The 22318-nt window shown below is 33.4% G+C and overlaps 1 protein-coding gene across 1 annotated transcript in view; it reads left to right on the forward strand.

The window, feature by feature from the left end:
- Positions 1 to 3104, forward strand: part of LOC129226542 (dnaJ homolog subfamily C member 13-like) — a 114488-nt gene extending 111384 nt beyond the window's left edge. Inside the window, exon 52 of the mRNA XM_054861152.1 lies at positions 1385 to 3104. Coding sequence (XP_054717127.1) covers positions 1385 to 1464 — 80 coding nt within the window. The 3' untranslated portion in view covers positions 1465 to 3104. The remainder of the gene's footprint in view (positions 1 to 1384) is intronic.
- The last annotated feature ends 19214 nt before the right edge of the window (positions 3105 to 22318 follow it).

The following is a 22318-nucleotide window of genomic DNA, read 5'->3' on the forward strand; positions in this document are numbered from 1 at the left end:
TCCAGATAATATATAGAAACCAACCATACAGAAAAATAATTATCATCAAATCTTGTGTTAATTTCATTCAAAACAGAATCTATTACTTTATACAAAATATTTAAAAAAAAAAAAAAAACATTATTTGGCTTCACATCATCATGTGCATTTTTGTCACTTTTTTTTTGCGCCTTTTTAAAATTGGCTCAGAGGAAGAATTTTTTTTGAAATGTTTCACGATTGATTGAAATATATATCTGTGTAAAATCTGTTTTCAGTTTCAATTGTAGATTGAACTGTAGTAGTATGATGCACAGATCAATTGTATATTGAACTGTGGCTTGAATAGTCCGAAAATTCAGGGTAGCGGATTGAAGATGTTTTGATAGAGTAAAGCCTTTTTCAAAAACTTTCCTCAATACAAACAAATTGAATAAAAATTCAAACGAAGTCATACATGCTAAAGGGCATGAGCTTTTTCACCATTGAAAGAGTCGTTCTGCAATAATTTTTCCAGTCATTAAATCACTGCTTTGAAGTTATGCAGAAATGTTTTTATGGTTTTAATTCTTGAAGACCATCTTGTGTTACTCCGAGGACCCCATAAAAGGTATTTGTTGATATGTTTTTTTGTTATTATTATTCAATAATCACATGCATTTTTAAGAGCTGCTATGAAAGCATATAATGCATTGAGCAGCTGAAACGTGTTTTTAGCAGAAGAAAGCGATGAACACTCATTAAATAATTATACACTTAAAAAATGAGCGTAAAAGTGAATGTAAAATATCAAGGAATTTTCTTGCGAAAACCTTGCAGCCACACCACTTTGCAAGAGCCTCTCATATTGAACATGCCATCGTTACGCTGGGCACACAAGTATGAATATTTAGCATCAGTATTATATGTTCTGAAACAGCCGAAAAATACTTCATGAATTTCTATGTCATCATACAAATACGAAAAACACTTTTTCTAGTCTGGGAAAGTATCGAGTTTCAGCAAATAGTTACTAAGAACCAGCGAGATTTTTTTTCTTTTCTTTTTTTATGAACATTCATTTCCGACTTCCATAAATTAAGTTCACCCATTTTCTCAAAAAATTTGGGGGTGCGACCGCCCCCTCTTGACCCCCCTATTTGCTGCCCCTGCCAAATATACAATCAAATTATCATGCCGTGGCGGGAGTTTCATTGTTGATGACCAGCATTACTCAATCATTGGCTATTATATGTATGAGGATTTAAAAGTAATCAAAATTATGAAAAGGTGTAACACGAAAACTTTTAGAGACATCGAGTGAAAACCTGGCTGAAATTTTTGATTATGAAAATTTTCAGTTCATCAAAAACAATTTAAGTTTTTCTTTAATTTTTCATTTATGTTTTTACTTTCCTTGAAACAGGTGGTGCACCTAGTGTTGCAGGTTATTTAACTCAAGGCACTTTAAAAGCTATGTCCAAGATGCCGCCGCCAGACGGTTGATGTAAATATCAATTGAAATAGGCTTTATTCATATGATCACTGCTGGTTTCTGAAGATACTAACTGCTGATGTATCTGGCAATTGTATAGCTGTCAGTTGAATTCTGATTTTATTAATATCAACAAATTTCAATCTCATGAAACATATAATTTGATTTAAAACGTTGTTAAACTGTTATTTTTGTGATTTAAAAATTTATTAAAAAATACTATCTTGATTTTTTTTAAATTTTACTGAAAATTACAAATGGAACTGTTAAGTTTTTATTCTTGTTTTAATATGTTTAATGTTTCCTAGTTTACCCTGATTATTTTTATGAAGGTGTAAATATCATAGATGTATCTATATATATGAAGCATAATTTTTTACTGCAAAAGTTATTTTTTCAACTCGATCTAAAATGCATATTTTTGTTATGAAAGAGCTTTTGCTAGACAAGTTTTGATTAGAAGCAGAGAAGCTTAAACTGTTCTGAAGTAAATTCAAAATGAAGGGACTATTGCATCATACATTGAAGTATATGAATCATGTGTATGTATTTTTGGTAATCATTCCTATAAATTATTGCACTGTTTTAGTCTTCATACACTTTTATATGATTATTAGTTTTTCAAATAATGTATAATAAAATCTGGCGAATATTTTTCTGCAAATGAAGAATTGTAAAACATGCTGGAATTGTGTTTTGTTGTATATTTTCTCCCAAAACTGATTGCGGGTTAATAATGCCTATAAAATAGAATCTTACTAATCAAAAAAAAAAAAAATCACAATTTGTTGATATTCAAAATTTTAGATATCTTCACTTAGTGCACCATATAGAAAATCTTTTTTCAAACTCTTTTGATTTGAATTCTGTGATATTAAAAACCCTGTGGAGCAGCATGTAAAAACTGAATAAGTATTTATGCCATACTGATGCTTACCTGCTGTCATATATAAACTACATAATTAAGGAAAAGTTCATAATACTTTTAATTGGAACTAGTCATCTAATTTTTGCTATTATATATTAATACTTTTAAACTCGATTCGCTGAAAGGATATGTATAAATCTATTTGGATAAAAACCAAACATTCAAAAATAAATGTAGAATTCTCATCGTGCCCTTTTTAAATTAATGTTCCATTATCAGGGGTGCCCCTCTCTAAGAGCAAGGATACCCACCCACCCTAAAAATCATGAAGATCCCCTCCCCCTAAAGCAAGAGCCTCCCAAAAGTGAAAAATACCCCACAAAACACCCTACCCCTCAATGAAAATTTCAATGGCGCAGTCTGCACCATGACCCCCCTAGGTGGGCACCCCAACCATTATCATGGTTAAATGTTTCATCTCAATCCTCAGTATTATAATTGTATCTTTAAAATTTATAATACAGAAGTACATTCAAAAAAAATTTTAAATGTGTAAACTTGCTGAGCTTTTCATTATTTTATGTGCCAATCATTATTGTTTCTTAATTTTCTTTGCTTTTGTGCACAGTACACGAACTGTAATGCAAAATAACAATTGTTTCATTCCTGTACAAGAAAACTGTTGTTGTTTTGACAAAAACTGTTAAATATTATATACTTTAATATAGATATTGTATCATTGTAATATTTGTAAAAAAATATATAAAATTATTTTTTTGTTCATATTTATCTTTGTCTGCTTCTTCAATGGGGAAAATGGAATTGAGGATAGGGATTGATACCCCAATGCTGCATAATCCGTATCAGGCAGGATCCCGCACCAATATCTGCAAACTAATCCTGTGGGATTAGGACCTCAATCCCACAATTATTACAGACTAGAAAGTCGCCCGTCATGGTTTGACGGGTGAAAATTTGTTTCTACATTTGAACGCAGCAATTGCCTGTTTAGTGATACAGTAGAACCTCTCAATAAGGGATACTAGGGGGACTAGAAATTGTGTCCCTTCTTCGGAGGTGTATGAAATGATACGTGCAGTAGATATTAACTCAGTATAATTTTGTAATAAACATGAACTATTAACATTTAAGGTAAAATACTAAAAATGATTTATTTCCTTTGAATAAAAGTCAAAATTATCCAAATTTCAAAATTTATTCTTTTAATAATAAAAATTTGATAATGGAAGATTTTTGTAGCATATATGAATTATTTTGAAATAATTTCTCACATGAACTTGTTCGACTCCATGGAATTTAAAAGTCAATACAATATAATTTTCAATTACAGTTCACATTTCAAGTTTTTACACAAAGCTATTCATGAGCCATTGACTATCGGCTGTTGGCCTACTTGAATAAATTGCTGAGAGGGAAAAACATGCCTGTAAATTTTGGCAAGAATTTTACAACACATCATACTAGTACACATTAATGTAAAACTTTCACCAATTGAATTTTACGTTCTTAATTCCAGTAAATTCAATACTTTATATGCATTTATACATTAATTTTTGTAAGCTTTCTCTGTAACTGTCCCTTAAATAGAGTGTCCCTTATTTAGAGACAAACACATGGAGGTCCCAAATCAAAGAGACTGGGACCAGAAAATATGTCCCTTAAATAGAGGTGTCCCTTAAAGGAGGTACTACTGTATTTTAGTAGTTTTAACACTAATTCTAGTGAATTAGCCTTTAGCTCCAGTAGATGGCGGTCATTGTTGACCATTTTTACGTTTCTTCATTCTCCTGAAACATACTTACCAGTAAAACTGTTCAGGTTACCGGATCGAGTTCAGCCTTGTCACAATAAAGCCTTTCCTTGCACTTTTAACTCTGTCAAAGCATATTATCAAATTAGCATGCCGTGGCGCAAGTTTCATTGTTGAAACATGCGGGTTACTGGATCATGTGCTATTTATATGAGGATTCTTCCTCCGGAATTATTACAAAATTGAAGTTCTAAAACTAAATTTTAAATTCCACTTTCAATGGAAAAGGAAAGAATCTTGGGATCATCATCGGCTAAATCTCTGTATTTTAGCTGTTTTAGATAAAAACATCTAAAATATAGAGCGGCTGTGACCCCCCCCCCCCAAAGCATGTGTTATCAGAGATGTAGTAAAAAGTAAGTTTTAAAATCAACTACTCTCTCTTTGAAACATTTCTGGATCCGCCCTTTGCTAGAGGAGGACATGACCAAAACATGAAGATATACCTGTTTGCAGATCCTTGAAATTAACTATGAAAAAATGTTTCAACAAATTTAAAGCATTTTTTTTTTAAATTTATTTGCACTACTAGAAAATTGCGCAGTCAACGTACGATGGGTGAAAATTGCTTCTACATTTGAACGAAGTCATTGCCTGTTTGGTGATATTTTGATTGTTGAAATTGCAACCCTAACTCCAGTTTATTAACCCTAAACTCCAGTAGACAGCATTCATAGTTGACTGCTTTTTCGTTTCTTCATTCCCCTGAAATGACACAGTAGTACCAGTAAAACAGTTAAGTTACTGGATCTAGTTCAGCCTTGCTACAATAAAGTCTTTCCCTGCATGTTAAACATTACCAAAGCATATTATCAAATTATCATGCTGTGGCGCGAGTTTCATTATTAAAACGTGGGTTACTCGATCATTGGCTATTATTTATATGAGGATGTTGCTAATTCACTTATATTTAAAACTGATCTTGCAAGATTGAGGTAAAAACATGAGCGGATTTATGCCCCCTCCCTCCCAGCTTTGGGAGAACTTAATATAGTAACAACACACCTTCCAAAATTTTAAAACAAAAAATTATGATTTTTTTCTTTTTTGAATTGTTTAAAATGGAAAATGAAGGGCATAGTGAATGTCCTTTTCTGATGGGAGAAAAAAAAAACCCACCAAACATTAAATACAAATAGTAAAGCTGTCACTGGGGTGGTAAAAATGTGTCTAAAATGACTTTTTTTTTTGGAGATTAAATTGATAAGACCAAACATTAAAGACAAATAGTAAAGTTGTCACTGGGGTGGTACAATTGTTTCTAAAATCACTTTTTGGGAGATAAAATTGATAAGATTGAAAAGAATCAGGTAAGTCTGAAATTCCTAAGCAAAGTGTGCTTCAATTTTATTTTTTATGAAGTGTATAAATTATGAATTGTTCGAATGGGCAGTAAGTTACTCTCTCATTACCTATTTTTTAAACCTGTACACCATTTCTTTTAAAACATTAACTTACGTACAAAGCGCATTTAAAGTATATAACTTTTTTTGAAATTTATTTGCCTATTTTTTTCTGAGATTTTTGTTTATCCAACTACCCCTAATAAGGCTTAAAATGCAGCACTTTATATCCATTTTACAAAATATCCTATGGGTGAGAACCCCAGGAGTCCTGAAGTTGGAGATATTCTGTATCCCACTTAAAAGGGAGCCCTGCGTCACTCTCTTGATGCCAGTCCCCCTTTTAAGGTCAATTCAAAAGGGACAGCATGCAACACATTAATAAAAACGATGCTCAAAAAAGTAAAGCATGGCCTTATGCATCACAGGAAAAAGACAAAACATAGGGGAGGCATTTAAAAATGTTGCTCAAAAAAAAAAAAAAAAAAATTAATTTGAATTTTGACATCTTGAATTCAAATTATGTTTTTCGCAATCAGGTGTGTGTATGTAAACGTGTGTGTTTGTGTGTGGGGATGGGGGGTATGTGTGTTTGTGTCTGTGTGCTGGCATAAGTGTGTGGGTAGTTGTGTGTATGAATGTGTGTGTGGGGGGGGGGGGGTATGTGTATGTGTGTGTAGGCATATGTGTTTGAGTCTGTGTGCAAGCATGAATGTGTGGGTAGTTGTGTGTATGTGTTTGTGTGTGTGCGTGCATGTGTGTGTGTATAGTTGTGTATGTATGCGCGTGTGTGTAGGACATGGATGCAACCCGGAGACGGCTTTCGCTATAGGAGCAGCATCGTGAGGAGACGGTAATGGTGTGGAGGGTGGCGGTGGGAAAATAAAATGATAGGATATCAAAACAGTCAAGTGAGAACAATAAGCAATCGTGATTGCTCAAAAAACACTTTAGGTTTATAATAATTTTAATTATGAAATTTTGAATTCAAATTACGTTTTTAGCAATCACAAGTTGTAACAGGACACTACTTATTGGTTACTACCCTAATCTCTTGTTTCTATAGAAATGACTCCTGGCGCTCCTCTTGGCTGGTTATGTGTGTACAGTTGTGTATGTATATGTGTAGGCTTGTGTGTTTGCGCAGACTTGTGTGTATGTACGTTGGCGTGTGAGTGAGTGTATGAACGTGCCTGTGTGTAGGACATGGACGCCACCGACCAGTAGAAGCGGCTACCGGGAGGAGTCGCACCTGCAGAGGATGGTGGGGTTTGAAAAAGGAACCACAACATCAAGGACAGTCAAGTAAAAACAATTAGCAATCGTGATTGCCCAAAAAAACGATAAAAAACAAGGTAAGTGCTGTTTGATATCATCGTCTTATTGAGTAGAACAAGTCATTTGACTTGTTTTACCTCATAAGACTATGATATCAAATAGCACCTACCTTGTTTCTTCCCTTTCATTGTTTTTTTTTTTTTTTTTTTTTTGCCTTAGTCGGGTTTCAGTTTTTTAAACCTTCCAGTACCAGAATAAACACTAAAACAAACATCTGTAATGTATTGGAAACTGTTTTATGAGTTAAACACCTGGGTCGCGAGAAGTCACTTCTATCACTTATATTTTTTGATCTATCTAGATAATTTTGAAACTTTAAATCTCCACAGTATTTTAACTAAATTTTCTTTATTTCTACTTCAAATAAAAACTATGTTTTGGAAGCATTCCCAAAACGAACACGTGCTTCGCCGTAAAATTGCCAAACTGCTATTAATGTCGTACTTGAATTCGAGCTTTGCACCCAAAAAATATTTCAATTATATTGGAAGTTCCAAAAAACCCTATGCTACTGCAGATATCGTAGTTGCCTTGATTTTCTTGATACTCGTAAAAAATAATTTCCCTGACTTTTTTTACTAGCTGCCTCGCTCGGCACTATCTAACAAGGAAATAAAAATTTATATCAAGTACTTATGTTCAACAATCAGACTCAATTAGCGCAGTAAAGCCTACTAAGGCTCTTGCGCCAAAAAAAAAAAAAATAAATAAATAAAATAAATAAATAAAAATAAAAAAAAAAAACAATTAAGCTAAGATAAAAGAGAAAAAACAATACAAAATTTCCCGTTAGAATAATGACGACATAGTTAAAAAAAACCCTATCCCGAATTAATAAAAAGAAATATAGCTCAAAGGGTCCCAAAAATAGCGTCAACAGACCCTATAAATCCTCATCAGAATTTGTACGTTAGTCCGCCCCTAGAATCCTTACTTGAGTGAGGACATTAAGCCTAAAAAATCCCACCAGAGTAAGGACAACCGTTAAATTTGTAACTATCGCGGGTTGCACAGTCGAGGATCTAGAACTCGAGCAGGAGGGAGGGGGCTAACCTCAGTTAAAGTGGGGAGTCACTGTTTTAAAGGATCTTTTTCGTCGTGTTTGCGAGTACTCTCAATCTCGGGGGGGGGGGGGGGGGGGGGGGGGGGGGGGGCATTGCTCTTAAAGGAACAGACACCTCTGTTTAAACAATATGAAATTTTCTCAACAAGGGGTGCCTCTCCCGGAAAATTTAGAACTTTAAATATGTTCTTTTACTTGAAATAATCTTATATAGTATACTGAAGAATATAAATAGTCTCGCGAACATTTTAAAGGTCTTAAAACACTATATGCACCTCAGTTGGATATAAAGCTACAATTTACCGCCCCATGGCCAGAGCTAAAACGGAAACATCGAAACGTCAGTTACAGCATACAGAGATAGTGCTCTCGCTTTGTGCTCATGAGTCTGAAGTAACTATAAAACCATGCTCTATCAAAAACCTCATATAAAGCTGAGTAGAGTATCACATTGGTAGATAAAAATACATTCGCATTACAGGAAGAGGTGTGCAAACATGGTATGGCTCCCTATCGAAAAAGTGAAGATAAAAGCCTAGGTATAAACATTATACCCCAGCTATTGCTAGAGAAAGGTAGTAAAAGAAGCGGATGTGTGAAGAGGGTCAGGACCCTCCCGTAAAAATTTCAAAAAATGTCAAAAACGCAATTTTCGGAACGTTTTGGTGGCTAAGTTAGGCGAAATGGGGTTGAAGTTCCTTCCCGAGTATTTTTCCATACTATAATAAATTTCAAGCTTTCTTTAGCGATATTTGGGATTCGAATGTTCTTTCCAAAAATTTGCATAAATAAAAGGTTAAAAACGCAATTTTATGTTATCTGTGACAACGTTAAGGTGATGGGGAAGGTCCAGAGGCTATCTCTGAAAGTTTTTCGCTGTAGAACTCGGGAAAACACGATTATAGGCTATCTTTGGGGACGTTAGGAGCGAAATACTTTGGTGATTTGATTTGAAAATTTTTCAAAATTGGAGTTCTGAAAGACGCAATTTTAGTCGATGTTTGGTTAAGTTTTGGAAATGGGAAGTTTTGAGTGCTAACAAAACTAAGTCTTCAAAAGGCTGTCCTTGGTGGCGTTTCGTTTGGGGAAATGGAAAAAGTTCATGGGCTGTCTTTGGAAGTTTTTAACCCTAAAGTTCGAAAAAAAACTCAACTGTACGCCTTCTTCGTCAACATTAGGGGGATCTCCTAAGTCACAAAAGTTATGTCAGGTCTTTATTCTGGAATTTTTTCAAAATTGAGGTCCTAAAGATGTGACTTAAGGTTAAGGTTTGGGAAAGATAGAGGGAAGAGGCCCCTGCCTCCTCCTACTTCCTTCCCTCCCGAAATCTCTTTCAAGAAGTCATTTTTAGGTTGTATTTGAAGAAGAAAGATTCGGGGATTCTCCCGACGAATTTTCTAAAGCGAAGTTTAAAGCTATCTGTGCTGATGCTAGGAGGGAGGACCGTCCGGAAATTTATCAAAGTTGAAGTCTTAGAAGTGCAATTTTTGGCTGCGTTTAGAGACTAAAGTTAAGCGTCTAGAGAAGAATTTAGGTTTCTTCTTCGGCTAAATTTGAAAATTGAGGTTTCAAAGACTCAATTTATTCCATCTTTTATAGTAATATTAGGAAAAGAGTGAGTGTTCGGAGATCTTCTAAAGAACTTTTTCTAAATCGAAGTCTTTAAAACGCATTTCAGGTTCTCTTGGACGATGCTAGAAGACGCGTTGGGGTTCGGGGGCTGTCTTCTGACATTTTTTGATATTGAAGTTCTGAAAATACAATTTTAATTTATATTTTGATGGAATGGGTTGTCTAAAAATGAATGTTTTAGTCACGTTAAGGGAACGGAGAGTGTTTGAGGACTTCCCTGCAAAATTTTGACATTAAAACTAGGAAAGCATTATTAAGTTTTTTATGGTATTGTTAAGGGAAGGAGGTTCGGGAGCCCTTCTCCGTTCCAACAACATGTTTTTAAGCTCAGGTGACGATAAATATAAATAGGAAAAGCTTCACACAAGAAGTAGTTTGAAGTTGAAACGTCAAAATTAAATTTCATTCTATGTTTGTCCAAAAAAGTGGTGATGATTATGTAAATTGGAAAAAAAAGCTAGAGAATTTTCTCCAGAAATATTCGGAAATAGTGCACTAAAGATGCAATTTTAAGTAATCTTTGATGACATTAAGGGGAAGCAGGGGCTCACCCAACAAAATTTTCCGAAGTTAGAGGCCTGAAAACAGTTTTAGGCTCTCTTTGTGAAAGTGTTGCAGTATTTAAAATCTTCGAAAATTCTGTTTTGTTCAGAGTAAGTTCTAAACTCATGGGTGGGGGCGAGGGGAGCTATAGCCCCGTTAACCTGAGAACGAAGTAAAATATATAACTGTTCTAATTTGAAACTAATAACTTCAAATTAAAAATCTTTAATAGCATTAGGACGGAGCAATTTTCTCCAACCCTTCCCATGCTATTGCAAATCACATTGCAATATGTTGTAAGTTTTTACCGAATGGGAGAAAGAGTAACAGTTACTTTACCCCCCCCCCCCAAATCCACTATTAATACGCCACAGTGTATGCATTTATTTAAATATAATGTATACTTAAATTCGCAAAAGTATTGAAGTATTTGAAATCTTTAAAATTTCGGTTTTGTTTCGAGTTATTTCGGACCTCATGTAGAGAGGGGGGGGGGGATATAGCCCCCTTAACCTGGGAACTCAGTTAAATATGTATGGCTGACTTAATTTGAAATCAATAACTTTCAGATTAAAAAAAAAAAACGATTGCAGAACGAAACTATTTCCTCCGAGCCTTTCCATTCCATTGTAGATAACAATTCAATCTGTTCTAAGTTTTGACCAAATGAGACAATGGGAGGGGCTACAGTCTCCTAGCTCCCCCCTTCAATTAATATGCCACTATATACAATAGTTATATTTAAATGTAATGCATATTTGAATACGCAAATGTATTGCAGTATTAAAAGTCTGAAATTTCGATTTTACTTTGTGTAAGTTCGGACCTCTAGGGGGGCTATAGCCCCCTCCCCCACTTGGATCCGCCACTGCTGTCGAATAAGTACGCAGAACTTAAAAAGGGGAGAGGCATGTAACAGCGTTTTAATTGCATTCCTAGGGAGGAGGTGAGATCGATAATTTTTAATTTGTCCAGTTTTGTGTTTAAAAAAAAGTTCTGAGTAATTCGAATAAATTTTATTTTGAACAATTTTTTCAATAATGGAACAGAATGATATCGTACGGTACATAACGTTGCTACAAAACCCACCAATAACAGCAGTATATATATATATATATATATATATATATATATATATATATATATATATATATATATATATATATATATATATATATATATATATATATATATAATTTTAATTACGTTACTACTGTCGGGATTTACGCAGGGGTGTATGTGATCTGAAAATTTCGGGTTGATAACTCATTTTCAAACTGAACAATTTTTTTTTAAAAAAAGGAAAAAAACTTTCAAAATGTTTCCCCCCCCAATCATTTCAATGATTTTCGTATGCATACTTGAAAAAAATTTTACGGGATGGGTTGGGGGGAGGGGGGAGGAGGAGTCAAGCTTCCTCATAGTTTTCGAAAATTTCACAGTCTTCAGAAAATTTTACTTGAGTCCACTTGTACCCCTGGATTTACGTCTTTTCAATCTGTGGCATTGCTCTTGCTTTACTGGAATTCTGATATTCGGGAGAATCTGTGTTGTCGTGATTCGTAATGTATTTCCAATCGTTGATCATACCAAGGTCGTAGCCAGGGTTTTGTTTCGGGGAGGGGATGGGGGTCATAAATTTTCGACAAACAGACGAAAAAGCCACCTGTTGGTATGATTTTTGAAGCACAGACATACGGCAGGAGGGAGGGGGCAAAACAGAAAAATTGGGAAGGAGAAGGGGCAAGGGGTATCATTGGTCTTCTTTTTTTTTTTTTGAACTTTTTCTTTTGAACAGTAATTTTACTGAATTACCAAGAATTAAAGTTACTTTATCAAAATGTGAGCAAATGTTTTCTCAGATAATTTAAATACATTATTAAAAGATTATTTAGTCAAAATCAAATAAGCTTTGTTGGTTCAAAAAAGATGAGTGGTGTCATAAATGTCGCAATTGCGAAAGGTACCAATGATATTAGGACCTTTAATTGGCCCTCAAGTTGGACATGAAATAGCAATATGTACCACCAATCAGTTTTCATGAGCTCTAGGGGTCAGGAGCACCCAAATGATTGTTTGTAAGAGAGGTGCAGAGAGTATTTTTAATATTTTGAAATACGCCAAACTGACATTGGGTTCGGTATCTAATTTTAGACGTAATTTCAAAAGAATTTTTTTTAACGCAATTTCAGGCTATATTTGGTAGTAAAACAAGTGAAAGGGTTTTATTTGCGTGGCGCTCCACTGGAAATTTTTGAAGCCTTAAAAACGCATTGGGGACTGTCCTTGGAAAAATTTTGTTATTAATGTTTTAAAAACGCAGTTTTGAGATGCATGTTGATAGTTTAGGGGAAAAGGTGGTTGTTCTTACTCGGAAACTTTAGTTATAGTAAGGCCTACGTTTGATGATGCTGAGTGAGAAGAAAAGGTTCGAAGGTTTTCAAATTTTTCACAATAAAACCGCCATTACAAATATTCTTTGGGTGAGTTCATAAGAAGGAGATGGAAGTTTAGGAGTTTTCTCTTCTTAAAATACATTCTAAAGTTCTCTAACGTTAGACAAAGGAAGAGGTTTCTCAGGAAAAATTATTTGCAATCAACGTCCAAGAAATATACAGGCGACCCTCGTATAACACGGTACTTCTACAACACGGTTTCGATATTACATGGTACCAAATTTGCGATTATTATAACACGGTTTCGATATTACACGGTACCAAATTTGCGATTATTATAACACGGTTTCGATAGTACACGGTGCGAAACTTGAATTTAATGCTTCATGGTTTTGATACAACACAAATGCTATATTTATAAGAGATGGAATTTTATTTTAGTTTCATACATTCTGTTAATATTTGATAACTCTAATAAGTTTTTACTTTGTTTTTATGATACTTGGTTTTGATGTAACATGGTACACGTCCCTTGATTTACATTATTTCTAAGTCTCGTATAACACGGTTTCGATATAACACGAAACAGTTTCGATATAACACGGTACATATTGACATGATTTTGACTATGTACATGATTAATTAATGTAAAAAATAGTTTAAAAAGTTATTTTTAAAAAAGTCTTGTATAACACAGTTTCGTTACTACACGGAACGAATTAACCATGTTATACGAGGGACGCCTGTATTCGATCAGTGAATTCGCTATTATATATATATGCGGATAGACATGAGCATAAACTATTCTAGCAATTTCGAGACCCCTAGGCTACGGCCTAGTAGTTCCCAACCTCTTTCAGCCCATCACCTCCCTCTAGTAGTTGACTGACCATCTATCACCCCCTCCCCCCATATTTTCTTGAAACAAGCTGATGTGTACATCACATGACTTCCTTTTACACTATTATTGCAATTTTAACGTGATTCAATAGTTAACTCTCTAAATATCACCAACAGTGGCTAAATTGAAACCAGATTTAAAAAAAACCCGCCAAGTTGGCGATAAATTTGGCAACCAAAAACTGGCGATATATCGCCAAGTGTCCGCCAAGTTACAACACCACACTTGAGTTTGCATCGAAATTAACAATGATTCCCCCCCCCCCAAAAAAAAGGTGCGAAAAACCTCTTTAGAACCCCCGAATGCAACCAAAAGGGGAGGTGCACAATTAGACCCCACTAGGAATCTACGTACCAAATTTCAACTTTCTAGGACATACCGTTCTTGAGTTATGCGACATAATACGCACATACATAAGTACACAGACGTCACGAGAAAATTCGTTGTAATTAACTCGGGGAAACGTCAAAATGGTTATTTCGGGCGTTTATACGTTCTCAGGTATATATGCACGTGTGGTAGGGTCGGGGAAAAAAACTCAACATTCATTCGGGGGTAAGCAAAATGGAAATTAAGGTCGATTTTTGAGTGAACATTTTTTCGCGAATACAATACTTCCTTTTTTTTAAAAGGAAGTAAAAAACATAAGTGCTATAGAGAACATCGATATTTTTGAAAATATTAATGCCTAATTTTAATTTGAAGTAAAATATATCTGATAAAGCAATTTTATCTAGTCACTCTTATCTGAAATAAATAAATAAAAATACCTTATTTTTTTCGTCTCCCCCTCTATTTTTTCCAAAAGGAACAATTTGGTATTAGAAGGAAAATATTTGACTAAAATCATCGACGATCATTGAGACAATTTTCAAAAACAGAAGTAGGGGAAAGGAAAGCAAGTGTGAACACGGGGTACATGTAAACATGGTATTTTACTAGGATAACGTCAAAGAAACATTCTCAAGTGATCGCACTACCAGCTCTACCTCTGGGCCGAACTTTAAGAGCAATAAGCCCGTTTAGGTTTCTGTGGCGACAACTTCTTTGTTTTAACAGGTGTTGTTCGTAATTTTATCTCTGTCTTCTTCATGTAAAAACATATTTTAAACTAATCAATAAGCTAAACTCAATTATTGAAAACGATCATTTGAACATTCAAGTAAATTTATGACTATGTTTAAATTATGTAACTTCATTAAAAATTCTTTATTTTTGAAAATTAGTTCTAAGGTAGATGACGGGGCACCTGTGAAACACAACAAGTAGAGGCACAAGTGAACAGTTCCCATATCCTCTCTGTAATATAAATATTAGTGTACGCTTATTATAAGTGTTAAACGAAGGTGCAAAGATATATAACTATGTATTATTTTGCTACAACCAGTTTGTAAATTTATTGTTAATTATTATTGCACTATTATTAATTAATTATTTATTTTATCATCATTATTATTTTTAAAAATTATTTTTGTTCCTCAATATTTAGCCAACAATTTAGTGTTTATAATATTGACAAGGAATAAAAAAGACAAAATATCTTCCTTTAACTAAAAACTGAAGCTTAAATAATTTTAAAATTCATCATCATATTCTTTATGAAGCTTAAACGCACTATATAAAAAGAAAATACTTTACATAAGAATATATTTTTTGTATTGTGCAGTCTTATAAGGTTTTTTTAGCGATCAAGTGATTAGAACATACTACGAAACTTTGAATTTTGACAGTGAGTAGAGTTATGTAATTCGGAAAAAATATATATTCTTATTGACAGTTACTGTTTAATTTAAACTGACACAGTATAGGTTACAAACCCTTCAATGCAATTAGTATATAAGTATATGCTTCATAAAAGGATTTTTGTTGAAATAGGATGCACGTCCTGCATTTTTCAATCGTGTTCGTATGTGCCTCAGGTTTGTTCAGATATGCCTCTCCATAGGGGCACATGTGAAAAATTGATGACATTACTTAAAAAATCCAAAAAGTAAAGAAATATTTCTTTAAAAAATCTGAAAACATACCAGGGCACAAAGAAAAGACCATTCAATCATGGGGACACTTTTGCTCTGAGAAATTGATAATTTTTTTTTTTTTTTTTGAAAAATTAAAAAATGAAAAAAATTGTTCACATATTCCCCCTCCCCTATACATTTTTTATAAAATTATTTTTCTTTCAAAATTGGAATTTGGAACTCCGGGAGAATTAAAAACACTCTGCCAGCGAAAAAAGTTTAAAAAATAAAAATATAAAAATGCATAAACTTGGCGCTTAATGATGAAAGTTCAACCGAGGTGTGAGTAGGAAGCTTCTCAACTCCAATTTGTTTCTTTTTAACCCTGTGATTCCTTTTCTAAACTCTGTTTCGTATACGTTTTCAATGTTAATATTCACTGGCTTTTATTGTTATTTTTTTAACTTTCTAACACTCATCGCCCCCTATCACCCCTCAAGAATTTATCACAACCTTCGGGAGCTCTCTTTGGGGGCGATCGCCCCAGGTAGAAAACCACTGACCCCTTACTTCTTCGGTAATCAAGCCCTGGATAGTGCAAAATTTATTTTGCTCTCTGCAGTAGAGTAGTTGCTTATTTCAAAAGTGTAGTCGAAAAATTAAGCCAAGTACAGTGGCGGATATAAGGGGAGGGTCATGACCCCCCTAAATCGTCGACAATAGTATCCGCCCATATTGTGTCCAAACACTTTACGCATAAGGGCGATTCTCGCCTTGTGCCTTGTGTAATGCTAAGTTTTTAATTTTTTCCAGCTAACCAAAGCCTACAAAATATAATGCTGTTGAAGAATAATACATGTTTTAATATATTATCAAAGCATAACAGTTAACACTATATTTAATTAATAGTTACTTGAATAAAATAAAAAACTTTACGCATGATGTTACGCATGAGACATTTTTTCGAGAATCGTACATAAAATGTAAAAGATTATAGTATATTTTCAATTCATTAACTGCTTTTGAAAATAAATATTCAAACTACTACTTCGTTTCATTGCTTATGAAATTAATTTGCAACGTTTATCACCGATTCCTTACTCCTGGCCGATTTAGTGCGATTTGACCCCCAAGCAGTTTCAGAAATTCTTCGTACCTAAAACCGTAGGTTCGTTCATGGGGGGGGGGGATTATTCTTTAGCATGATCCCCTCCCCCCTAAAGTGGTTTTCTATATCCGCCCATGGCCAAATATGGCTTTAGCACAGCTTTTCAAAAAAAGCTGTCATTTACCCTGTCATAACGGCCCCAGACAGCCCTTTCACATAACAGTCTCTGATCGCGTGCATTACCTGAGGCATAATTAGAAAGTGATATGACACCAGTAATTCGAAGGCCCAATTAACATTCCACCTCTCCCTGAAAATGCCCCCGATTTTTCAAGTTTTTTGAAAATGCAAGTTGCGGATTTAGGTTAGGAAAGGTCGTTCGAGCAGCCTTGCTCGTTCGCCAGACCAGGGTGTGACGATTAATTCCTTGGCCCAGACACACAAGATCAAGAGCAAAGAAAAAGTAGACAAAATCAAGTTTTTGAAGTAGAAAAAAGTTAGTATAAAAGAGCGTGATGGAACCGTGTAGGAAATAATTCGAATCGATACTTCCCACGTTTTCTTCGTCAGGAATTCTGTTCTAATCCTTCAGAAGCAGTTTCACCATGCTGTTTAAGGTGAGTTGATCACATTTAGCAAATTTTTCTTTGGATTTAGAATTTATGTTGATAGTTGAAGCAGTGTTTTTTACGTTCAGATTATTTCAGTTTTAAATCGATTTATTTCAGTTTTAAGGTTTTGTTAATTAAATTATTTTCAGTTTATTTCAGTTTTAAATATTAAAAATGAATCAAAGTGGAGTTTCATTTACTTTATGAGCATTTATTGCAGGGAGGGGGAAAAAGGGTGTCAATCAGTTATTGATTCATTACAAAATTTTATCTCTGTATTTCTGGCATTTATTATCTCTTAGCAATAAATGTTATTTTTCTGCAGTTTTATGCAAGTATAATTTTATTACAGAAAGTTCAATTTTTTATAACTATAATTAGCTTCCATAAAAAATAAACAGTCAAATTAAAAAGTTACAAATTTTTGATACTTTTTTTTCATTACACTCGAAAAATATCTTCTACTTCAGAATTTGAGTAATTAGGGGTCTTTACTTTTCTTTTTTTTTTGCATTCATTTAACAAGCGTTGAGTAAGCAAACTAACTACGAATTTCCACCAATTAAATTGGGTAACTTATTATTATTATTTTGCTAGTAATCAGTTCAGTTGTTAAGTAGTCGGTTAGTTTGTTTGAGTTAATAGATGCTAAAGTCATATTTGGCTCTGCACGCGCAGATAATTGTTTGTTTGACAAGCTACGGGTATATAAGAGTTAAACTCTTAGCTCGACTAAGGGGTGGAACCCCTTAGCTTAAACTCCTAGCTGTAAACTTCAATTACAATAAATGTAGTTTTTAAATTTTTTATAACGATAATTTGCTTCCATAAAACGTAAACACTGTCAAATCAAAAATTACAAAAATTTCAATACGTTATTTTTCATTACACTCGAAAAATATTTTCCATTTGAGTTTGAGTAATTAGGAGTCTTAACTATACTTTTTTCTTATTTTTTAGCATTCATTTACCTAGCGTTGTATAAGCAAAAAAAAACTACGACTTTCTACCGATTAAATTAGGTAATTTATTTTTTGTTGATTACCTATTAATCAGTTTAGTTGTTAAATAGCCGGTTAGTTCGTTTGAGTTAATAGATGCTAAAGTCGTATTTGACTCAGAACGCAGAGATAATAATTGTTAGTTTTACAAGCTGCATAAGAGCTAAACCTTTAGCCCGACTAGGGGAATAACTTGAACTCCAAGCCTTTACCTTTGTTTTGCATGTCAAGCTTTCCTGACTGATGACCCCCACACAAGGGCAAAACTGCTATCTTGGAATGTCCTAACCTTTTCTTACAATTTTTGATTTTGTTTTTGCAGAAATTGAGAAAACCATTCCTCGTTAAATTCGGAACTTTTCCTAATTTGCTTTAAAATTAAAAAAAAAAAAAAACCGAAGCAATGACAATTTTATTGGAAATTACGAAAACTTTGAAAATTGCTTCGACATCGAAATATTATCTAGAATTATCTGTTCAGTTTTAAAGGTTTTTTTTCTACTAAAAAATGAGGAATTTTTTAAACTTTTTTATTTTTCATTCACAGTAGAAAACCTTGTTTTATCACGCATCGACTTCGATAAAACAATGTTTTACGAAAGACATTTGCATCATACGTGCTCCAGTGATCTGGCGGACCGACACTGGTCCGCAGAGAAATTTGACCAGTCCCCAGAGATTTTGCTCGCCACGTTAAAAAAATTTCCTTACTGAAAAAAAAAAGGAATCATAATATCTAACACGTCATTGCTGGTGATTAATTTTCGAAGCTTTCTGGAATTTTTATGCAATGCTTGTTGCTTACAGTTACTATTGTAACTTCTTTAACACCAAATAAAGTGTAATTTATACATTATTTATTCATTTATTATTATTATTTTACAAAAAAAAGGAAAAAAAACTCAGCCTTTTGCTTAATTTTTTCACAAGTGTTTGACGGTCCCTAAGTTGAGAGATTTTTTTTTTAAACGGGGGTGAGGACCTCATCAGCCCCTAAAAATTCCCTCTTTTTTAACGGCCCTTAACTGAAAGGTCCCCCCTTCCTTTTTTAAAAAAAAAAGAAAGAAAAGAAAAGGAGAGGGTGGGGGGGGGGGTATCACTGATCTGCGATATTCTTTTCAAAAGCTCTTACCGGTCCGCGGTTCAAAAAAGGTTGGGAAACGCTGTAATAGGGTACTTACTTATTTTAGGAAAACTATTTCTCAAAATCATAAAGCAATAGCAAAAGGTTTTTTCTTTTAACTTTGTCTTTGCTGTAATTGAAAACTATGGTAAGGGACTCAAGTAACAGAATAGGAAAAGTATTTTTGCTCCCCCATTTCGCATATATTTATTCACCAGTTTTTCCAATAAACGACTAAAGGTAGCTGAATCACATCATCTTTAAATTCATCAGTTTTATGCTAATGAACGATTATAATTTTCTTCCGGGGTTTGGTTTTGAAATCACCAGCGGCGCACACAGGAATTTTGTAAGGGGAGGGTCCAGGATCGAAAGTCCCATTCTCATATCACATTCCAACACGACGTCCAACATATTCACTTGATTTATCGATTAGTGAAAACAAAACACAGTGAAAAGTCAATTAATGAATAAATAATTAACATAATTTTTAGGAAAAATATAATAATTATCTGCAATTGCAAAACTAAAAACATGATTATTATGGTGTATTCATTTATAGCCACCAGTCTGCCTCTATAGGCTTACAAAACATCATATAATGAAATAATGTTCTCTAAGTTTTTTTTTCGATTTCATTTATAACTTCTTCAGAGTGTGATTCCGCAGTGCAAGACTATTTAAACGTTCATCACAAACGGTACCACCTGATTATGTTTTTAGCCTCCTCGAGATCAAGAAAGATCTCTCACTCGTGCAATTCGTTTTAGGATAATTGCACAGTTAAAATATATATATATTAATAAGAGAATTTTATTTTTTCTCCCATGAATACTGAAATTTTTGTAATCTTTGTTTGGAGTTATTGTACGAACAAAATACATAGAATCAAAATCAATCGAAAAAAAATACAAGAGCTCAAGGGAGGGGTCCGGACCCCCTGGACACCTCCCTTGTGTGTGCCAATGGAAATCACGATTTCCTTAAAAGGTATTTTTGTGATTTTATAATTATTATTATTATTATTATTTGTAGGGTCCGTTTTTGCAATCATAAATTTTGAAAATCTGTTGGGCGTAAAAAATTAAAAGAAATACTTAAAAAAAAGCGTTTTAAAGGCGAAAACCTTTTTGAAATGTTTCCGCTCCGCGGCTTCTCTTTTTCTTGAACCTACACATGGGGCATGGAAACTAACTCTAAATTTTGCTTTCTTTAAATTGGAAACCTGTTTTTTTTTTTTAATTATTATTTTTTTTTTCATTTTTTATTTTTTTTTAAATATATGATTGGTTTTTCATTGTGGAATTTAAAGGGACAAAAATAATAGTAAGCTTTTAGTGGTGATTATATTATTAACATAAATACGTTCAGTTAAATACTATATTTAAAATTCAGTTAGTGGAATTATTTAAAATATACAGTGGCTCCCAAAAGTGTTCTTATACACCTACGACTTTCAATGAAATAGGCCCCTATGCATTGGTTAGAATTAATATTTCGGAATAGGTATTTAATTATAAGATTTATGATCTATTTTTAGCAAAACTAAACGAAAATTTTTAATAAAACATTAAAACCTAATTTTTTAAAAATCAAAAACCAAAAAGTGCCGGAAATTTTATCTCACAAGTCTTCGTACACTTTGAAAAAATGTCAAAAAATTAGTAAATAATCTAACTTTTTACAAAATTATTATTTAGTAGAATATCATGCAGTATCAACAATAGCTTTTAAACGTCTTGGGAGTATATTTCATTGTTTTTTCTTTCTTTTTTTATGCAATTTCTGAGTAAGTGTTCAGCCACACTTCGAGTCTTACTGTTTCTATATCGCTTTTCGTTTCAATGGTGTATTTTCGTAATCTACCCACCAGATATCGCCAAACATGTTCCATTAAGTTTAAATCTGGCGATTGAGGAGATATTTCTCAGTTTAAGGACAATTTTTGCGGCACCAAACGCAAACGTGTACTTATCGTTATCACGCTAAAAACAAAGTTGTTTCCGATTGCCAAATTTTGGGCTAATAGTTTAAAATTGTTTTTTGAAATATTTAAATGAACAGTATGATTCATTATTTCATCAAAAAATTACAAATTTCCAAGTCCTGGTGCTGTTATGCACCCTCACACAAAAACACCTTCACCGTTCTGATTAACTGATCCAGCTAAGTTCTTGAGATTAAATTCCTCATTTTTTCTACTACTGACAATTATACAACAATTTAACCCAAACTATTGAATTTATTTTCATTTATAAGTAAGACGTTGTTCCAAAACGTTTTGAGCTTATTTATCATTGATTTTACGACGGAAAGCGTGCGTAAGCTTACTGTTTTTCGTACGAACAAGAAAATTTCTGCGGGAAGAGGTCCACTTTAATCCAGTTAATCAGAGAACTTGGCGAACAATTTGAGATGAAAATTAAACGTAAAACGTTTCATTCAATCTGCAGAAACTTTTTCAGTGCTCAAATGTATACTTTTCATAATTTTTTTTTAACTGTAAACCTCCGATCACGCTTTGTTAACTTTGCCAGTTGACCATTTCTTACCTTGTTTTCGATCCGATTCTTGTCTTTAAAGCATTTTATCAAGCACTTCACTATAGAATGGTATAAATTAACTAATTTAGAAACATTTCAAACCAATTTATGGCTACAGCGAGGGAAAAACTGAAATTTCAAATCGTGTTTTGTGTTTTCTACGCATACCTGCCATTTAAAAATAATAAGCAGAATATTAGTTAATAAACTAACAAAAAAATAAAGGCAAATGACTTTACAGTGACGTTACAATGCAAAAATAATAAAAAACTACATATGATAATTTTAATCATGAATTAATTCGAAAATATTTCAGTGTACGATGACTTTTGTGGCGTATTTTTTCTCAGTCTCATTGTTTTTTGACAAATTTCAAAAATAAAATCTGGCAATATTTTGAAAAAAAAACTTTTGGGTTTTATTCAAAATGGCATAAGATTGGTGTGAAAAAAAAAATGAATTTCCTATTCGAATTCAGTTTTGCGTTATTTTGGTTTTACTACAAAATCTCAAAGGTGTACGAACAGTTTTGGGAGTCACTGTATTTCTAAATTGATAATTCGAATTAAAATGGTCATAAACATTTTCTTTCTTTTTTTTCTCTCC

This window comes from Uloborus diversus, chromosome 7 (genome assembly GCF_026930045.1).
Source record: "Uloborus diversus isolate 005 chromosome 7, Udiv.v.3.1, whole genome shotgun sequence".
In the NCBI taxonomy this organism is placed as follows: Eukaryota; Metazoa; Arthropoda; class Arachnida; order Araneae; family Uloboridae; genus Uloborus; species Uloborus diversus.